The sequence below is a fragment of the Castor canadensis genome, chromosome 16, assembly GCF_047511655.1.
Source record: "Castor canadensis chromosome 16, mCasCan1.hap1v2, whole genome shotgun sequence".
Lineage (NCBI taxonomy): Eukaryota > Metazoa > Chordata > Mammalia > Rodentia > Castoridae > Castor > Castor canadensis.
The window spans coordinates 43,272,367-43,279,754 of NC_133401.1; the positions used below are offsets into that span (position 1 = coordinate 43,272,367).

General features: G+C 52.2%; 1 protein-coding gene across 1 annotated transcript; it reads right to left on the bottom strand.

Annotated features, from left to right (window-relative positions):
• Positions 1 to 384: 384 nt before the first annotated feature.
• Neurog1 (neurogenin 1) lies at positions 385 to 1,128 on the bottom strand. The gene has a single exon (XM_020185460.1). It carries the CDS (start codon positions 1,126 to 1,128, stop codon positions 385 to 387), a length of 744 nt encoding a protein of 247 aa, XP_020041049.1.
• Between the last annotated feature and the right edge of the window lie 6,260 nt (positions 1,129 to 7,388).

Below are 7,388 nucleotides of genomic sequence, written 5' to 3' on the forward strand. Positions count from 1 at the left end.
GAGTTCTACAAATTGTAAAATTGACTTTTCACCTCGTCTTCAGGGGCTCATCTGTCCCTTTTCCAAATCACACTGAAGTGGTGGCTGGGGTCAGTTCTGAGCCAGCCACAAAGGAGGTTTTGTGGAGTTCAGAAAGTGCAAAAGGAAAGGCCGTGGGGGGGGGGCGGGCAGGAGGGGCCTAGGGCTGGGGGCTGCAGAAACAGACCGGGGGGCAGCCGTGGCGAGGGTGCAGCGACCTAACAAGAGGCTCAGGTATCCCGCTTCCCTTTTAAAGCCCTCGTTTCCTCCCTCCACCTGGGGTGGGGGTCCTGAGGCCTCAACTGGGTCGCGCATCTATTGCCCATTGACTGGGGAAAGGGGAAGGTAAAGGCGTTTACAGAGGGCCTAGTGGTAAGGGATGAAACGGGATGTTGTGTGAAGCAGGTCTTTGGGCAGGCCGGGGAAAGAGAAAAGGGGGTCGCCGGGGCCATAGGTGAAGTCTTCGGAGGCAGCGGGGCTACTGGGGTCAGAGAGTGGTGAGGCAGCGGCGGCACAGGGGGAGGCGGCGGCACCGGAGCCCCAGGATTCAGCATCGCTGGCGGGACTCGGGGGCCCGGGCAGGCAGGGGGCGCACTGGTGAGGCAGGAGGCGCTCCCGGGCACCGCCCCCGGGCAGCCCTTGATCCGCCAGGCGCAGTGTCTCAGCAAGAGCCCAGATGTAATTGTAGGCGAAGCGCAGCGTCTCGATCTTGGTGAGCTTAGTGTCATCCGGGAAGGAGGGCAGCACACTTCGCAGTGCGTCCAGCGCAGCGTTCAAGTTGTGCATGCGGTTGCGCTCGCGGTCGTTGGCTTTGACGCGCCGGCTCCTGCGTAAAGAGTGTAGCAGCGCCTCGGGGCGCACTCGAGCCCGGCCCCGACGGCGGCGCCGCTCCTGCTCCTCGTCCTGCACCCCTGGAACCTCGGATGTCCCAGTAGCCCCCGGAGCGACCCTGCGGGCCGGCGCGCACGGCCCCGAGGCGGAGGCTGGAGGTTGGAGCCTGGCACAGTCCTCCTCATCGGTGAGGAAGCTGGACAGGTCGCTGCTGCTGTTGCTGCTGCTGCTGCTAGCGCAGTCAAGGTCGGAGAGGCAGGTCTCCAGAGGAGCTGGCATCTTTGCGCTGTGCAGGATCGACAGAACGGAGAGAAGGAGGTTTTAGAGGACAGGAGCCTAGGCTGAATTCAGGCAGGGCCGCCGGGGCGCACTTACGTTCCGGACAGCCCGGGTTACTCTGTGCCCTCTTGCGGGTGTGAGGACTGAAAGGGCGCAGGGAGGCAAGGGGAACTTGGCTTTGCTTCCTTGCCTCGCCTGCTGGGGCTACGCGCCCAGCTGGTCTCCAGAGTGATGTCGCCGGCGATCAGATCAGCTCGTGTGAGCACCGAGTCTGGCACACGACCGGCCTCAGGACCCCTTAAGTACCCGGCCCAACAATGGGCGCGCCCCCTCCCTTGCCACCTCCGCCCCCGAGGCAGCCCGGGTGAATGGAGCGAGGCGGCAGGTCAGCCCCGTGCGGCGCCGGGTATTTGCATAATTTATGCTCGCGGGAGGCCACCCCCCCCGCCACTCCCCTCTCCCGCCCCTCCCGGAGCGTGCCCGTAATTACCGCCGGCCAATCGGTGGCGTCTCCCGCGCCGGAGCCCCGCTCGGGCTAAGCAGGCCCAGGCGTCTCCTGGCAGTGAAACCCCGGCAGGGGCGGGGCGGGGGCGGCGGGCGATTAGCGGCCGAGGCACGCTCCTCCAGGGACAGCTCGGGCTCTCCTCTCCGGGGTGGGATGGGGAGGCGGGGCACGGGCATGAAAGTGTGAGTTGCGCGGCGAGTTTCAGAAACCTGGAGCCGCCTGGGAGTCTGGGTTTGCATCTCTCTCCAGCAGCTGAGTGGCCCCATGAATTGGGGCAAGTGAATTTACTTCTCTGAGCCTCATTTATAAGATGCATCGACTGTGGTAGATGATCTTAGATGTTCGTGAGTGCCTTGGCAAGGCGCTTTTGTAACAGCGCGGGATAAGTGGTTGTGATATGCAGTGCGCTCGGAACTCGTGTGAAATCGTGTCCAAATAGTGTCAGGGTGAGAACCATCAGACACAGGGTAGGGGTAGGCACACTCCGTCAAGATTGGTGAAGAAACAGAGAGAGAATCTGTTGACCTTCACTTAGGAAGTGGAAGGGAGAGAAGAGGGCCAAAAGATCAGGAGATCTTTTGGTGATGTCCAAGGCTGGGTTGAGTCTCTGTCAGCGTTCCCTTCTTCCTACTACCGCCATAGCCTGAAGACTCATAAAGTAACAGAAGTGTGAGAATCCCCTTCTCTCAATCATCGCCAGACCTTGCTCCCTCCGGGGAGAGTTCCTTGTGCTGCACATCCTGGAGCATTGCTTGCAGCCTCTTGGGTCCAACCCAGAACCAGCCATCACTGGGACCCGGCTTCCCTAGCCTCAGATAGAGCTGGTCCAGGGAGGGTGAAAATCACATAGTGGAACCAGTCTCCCCCAACCCCTTCTGCCCTTAGAGTTTAAACCCATCTATTCCAGCCGAAAATCTTCATTCTGCAGGTCAGAAGTTATTTTTCTCTGGTCACCAGAAAGCAATAGAGGTGCAGATCTGCCCCCCTCTCAACTTTGCACTTAGGAGGAAATAGTCATTGAGGAATGATTGGGTACTATGGGATGGAGGTATCAAAAACAAAACAAACACCCTTCAGCAAAGTTCCAGCCTCCTCCCTCATGGTATGAGTGGTAGTCTCAGGCCTGGAGCTGTGGTCTGCTGCCCTCAGAGAGGACTCTGCCCTGGGCACTGGTTCCTTTGTGGAGAGGTACAATGACTGGCTAGCCATTGCTCTTGCTCAGGGGACTCTGCAGAAACCTCCTCTTCCCTCAGCAGCACTCTACATGTACCCCTCACACACACACCTTGGCAGAAAGCTAGGACACTGTACATATGGGCTCAAGATTTGTTAGAAGTCATGGAGTCACTGTAAATCTTATGTAAGAAAAGGTAATTGTTGGACAGAAACTGGGGCATCTCAGGAGCCTAGGAGTCCCACTCCCCCACACACCTCTGGTCTTCCCACCCCCTCCCCACCCCCCCACCCTGCTGTCAGCTTCCTCATGCCCTCAGTGCGCTCCCACCAGCCTGACCTTATGACTCTTCTGGGTCCTGCATTTGTTTCTTTGGGCTGCCATAACAAAATACCACAAAATGGATGGCTTGAAATAATAGTTTATTCTCTCACAGTTCAGGAGACCAGAAGTCCAAAATTAAGGTGTCAGTAGGGTTGCCTTTTTGGTAGGCTCTGAGAGAACATCTTTCCATGTTTCTTTCCTGGCTTCTAGCAGTTCCTATCAGTACTTGGATCATCACTTCATTGCTACAATGTCTGCCTCCTGTCTTCACATGGCTTTTTCCTCTGTGTCTCCATATCTTCCCCTGTCTCTTAAGGAGACTTAGTCTCTAATACAGGATGACTTCAGATCCTTCTTACATCTGCAAAGATCCTTACTCCAAATAAAATTGCATCCTGAAGTTTTGGTGGACACAACTTTGGGGGATACCCTTATTCAATCTATCAGTCCCTTTCCAAATTTCTAGAGGAGATAATTGGTTTGGCCAGGGTTATTCATAGACTTTTATCAGTTTTTTGGCTGCCTATCTTCTGAAGAGCCCTCTTATTGAGGAATTTGAATGCACAAGACCCATACCACCATTCTGGGCAATTAGGTTGTGGTCACGTGCTTTTAAGTGCAGCTCATCAGATTTCCCACATGGAATTTAGGCTCTAAACTGGTGACAATTAGAGTTCACTTCTGTCATGGCAGCAACTTGGAAGAGCCAGTGACCACTGGTGAAAGAGGTGTCCAGGAATCAGTGGATTTTCTAACTAGACTCTTCCCAGGGCCTTCCATCAGCTGTCCTTCTGGTTCTCCCCTCAGCCTTTTGTGTGAGCCTCTACCCTGATCACAGGAGAACTCCCATGACAGGCCTTTTCCTAATGGGGCTTTTCTGCTTGAGTTGGCCGGGTTTAGTGTCTGTGGTTTGGCAAAGAAAACACCAAGTTAAATGCTCAATTGGCAAAGCATAGAGACTTATGCTTGTTTTATTTTTGAGGCAATCAGAGACCAGGTAGATGGACGGGCACTGTGCTGACACTGGGGTGATAGGATATTGGGAGACTGACTGATGGTGGCTCTGGGTTCTGATTCCTATAAGGATTCAGTAGAACTCATGGAGATTTTACATCCAGCCGCTATACCTCATATATGGGAAACTGAAGTGGACAATAGGGAGATTTTTCCCAGGTCATCCCAGGGATCACTGGTGTTCCAACTATGGCCAGACTTAGGAGTCCTTACAGCCCCCACTCCATGTTCTGCCATCACAATCAATCAGCAAATATATTCTGAGTGCTAACTGTACACTGCCCTATGTCAGGTGCTCTGAGGAGCTCCAGCAGGCCTATAGTCTTGAAGAAAGGAAGACATAGCTATAGAAAAGTGACCAACCACTGGCCCCAGAGAGGTGTTGAGGGCCTATTAAGGGAGTATATCTGAAGAACACTGTCATCTCCCAAGGAGAAAGGAGTGGTCAGGGGTGGCTTCTTGGCAGAGGGGAACCTGAGTAAGAAGGCCCTGAAGGAAGGATGGGAAGTGAGTAGACAATCTAGGCAGAGGATGCCTAGATTGGGGATGACTATAGCAGCAATGTGGGGACCCTTCTGGAGGGGACTTCTGTGAGGGCCCAGTGGGAACAGTTATGGTTGGTCTTGAAGGACCATGGTAGTCTTTTTGTCTCCTCCTTCTGCTATTCTAAGCAGGCTTGTAACAGTTGTTCCAGTGGTTCACTATAGAAGGACATCTGGCAGAGGGACAAAAACTACCCGTACTGCCACCCACCAACCCATGTTCCCTGATGTGAACTTCACTTGTCCAGAGAGGGTGCCTTGTAACCTACTTAGTAGTGGATCTGTACTTTCTCCTACCATTGTCCCTCTCCTCTGCCTGAACCTGGGTGACCTGACTAGGCAGGAACCTTAGCCTTGACCTGCATGCTCTATGCTCTTGGGCAGTGCCTGTAGCAGCTCTTCCCTGGTCATGAATGCTGGATCCATGTGCTGTTCATAGTGCATGTGGGCTTGGGGCCTCCTACATGTGACCCACTGAGGATGGAACTGGCTCTGAGAATGGCAGGATCCTTCTAGGAAGACATGTATCCTTGCTAGGGGAGGTGAAGTTTTCTCCTGCCACACAAATCCCTCCAAGCCCCTGAGCACATCTGTTTAAACTCCCCTTCCCAGAGCACAATAGCATGTGATATGGGCATGTAATAAATCCAACCACAGCAGGCACCAATGTGGCCAGCGCTGCACCAGGTGTTCTGCCTTCCTGATGTGTAAGATCATCCAGCTGCCAATCTGCTGGGAGGCAGAGGAAGGAAGGTGGGGCAGAGGTTCCAGAGGACTAAGGGTAAAGTCAGAGTTTCACATAGCACAGTGTGGTCACCTGGGGTGCTGGCAATGGTGGGATCCCCACCCAAGACTCACTAAATAGAATCTCTGGAGATTTTGCCTACATGCTGAAGTCATTACTGCCTAATGCCAAGAGCCAATGTATTTGTGTGGGAATATCTGTCCCCTTTGTCAGGACAGTCATGCTTTCCCAAGCTCTTGAGACAAGTGGGACACATTTATGTGACAGCTCAGAAGTGCTACCAGTGAGGACAGGGCTGGGGTCTCTCCTGTGCTCTTGCCTCTGGTTCTGACCCCTAGGGGAGGGAGAAGAGAGAAGGACCCCTGAAAAGCGTTCCTGGCCAGCTCAGAAGTGCTACCAGTGAGGACAGGGCTGGGGTCTCTCCTGTGCTCTTGCCTCTGGTTCTGACCCCTAGGGGAGGGAGAAGAGAGAAGGACCCCTGAAAAGCGTTCCTGGCCAAAGGAGAACACCTGTTCTGGGCTGTCTTAGAAATCTGACTTAAGGCCCCAGTGAGACATCAGGGAGGTGGTTTTGTTTCCTTAAGGAGGAGAAGACCTTTCTGGGGTCAACCCAGTGATGAAAATATGCTTTCTAAAGTAAGAGATGGGAGGAGGGGTTCTGGGGTAGGGCAGGGTTCCAGGGTCTGTTGAGTTTCTTAGTGTATTTTTTTTTAATGAAGAAAGGTCAGAATAGGGGAGAAGTGGTGGTAAATTATAAACATTATGTACAATAAATTAATGTGGTCAACACAAACATATAAGGCAGCCTGTGCTGTTTACAAGGCAATTTCAGGATGTTAAAATGATATCAAGTTACAGTGCTTATGGGCATGGAGATCCAGGGATGGATCCAGATTTACATTTGTGCTGGATATCTTTCTCAACCCTGTCAAACTCAGTGACCATGTGTACGACTTCATTTGGAGTTAGCGTCCATGGCCTTTGAGCCCTTTTGTGGAGGCAGGGGTGAGCCAAATGGCCTCTGAGTGCCATTCCCCACCCCATCCCCCTTTTCGGTTATCAGAAACACTTAAGCCTGAGGATGAAAAAATGATCTTTTGGGATGCTGTGCTTGTACCTAGGCTGAGAAGTTGATGCCTTGAAATTATAAGTATCTGACTGTGTTGGGGGAGAGAAAGGGTGTGACATTTCATCCCCATTACCAAGTGTTGTTTTAATTTAGATTGATCATTCTCTGTCTGCTTAATTGGTTATTAAATAGAATATGAATTAATTTTTTTTCATTTTTAGAATATTAATTTCAATAGTGCTGTGGCACTATTGAGTTTCAAGGCTAAAAAGAGGTTTTTAAAAACAGTACACACGAATTCTCAGTTGCAATTTATTATGGGTAAATGGTGCTGCCAAACTAACTACTCAGGTATTGGGGACAGGGAAGTGCAGCTGTGCTAAGTTCATAAGACTACTGGACAATGGTGTTTCTGCAGGTGCAGCCTTCATGGGGACTTTGCACAAAATGAAGTGGGAGTGAGTTACTCTTTCTAACCAAGATGACTTCACTTTAATCATCATTTTCTTTCTGGAGCTACCTGGGGAGAGGGGTGGCATTGGTTTCGTGGGTGGCATTTTAAAAAGAAAAAAGTTGTAATCTTTTTAGGGGAAAAAAAAGGAAGAAAAAGGTGCTGTTACTCAAAAGGAAGGGATGAAGGATGGGTGTCCACAGAGGCTTGCTCCCTCCTTTCTGCAGTTGCGTTTCCACCTAAGAGCAGCAGGGTGGGGTTGGAAAGGGGAAACAATTCCCTATTTTCTTTACTGATGACCCATGACAGTTGTGGAAGGGGCTGTAAAAGGGAGGGGGGAAACGAGGCAGGAGGGGGGAAACAGAGGGGTCTTTCAGTGACAGAGCAAGGAAAATGGCAAATTATCCATGGTTTCCAGAAATCCGTGGAGGCCCCCT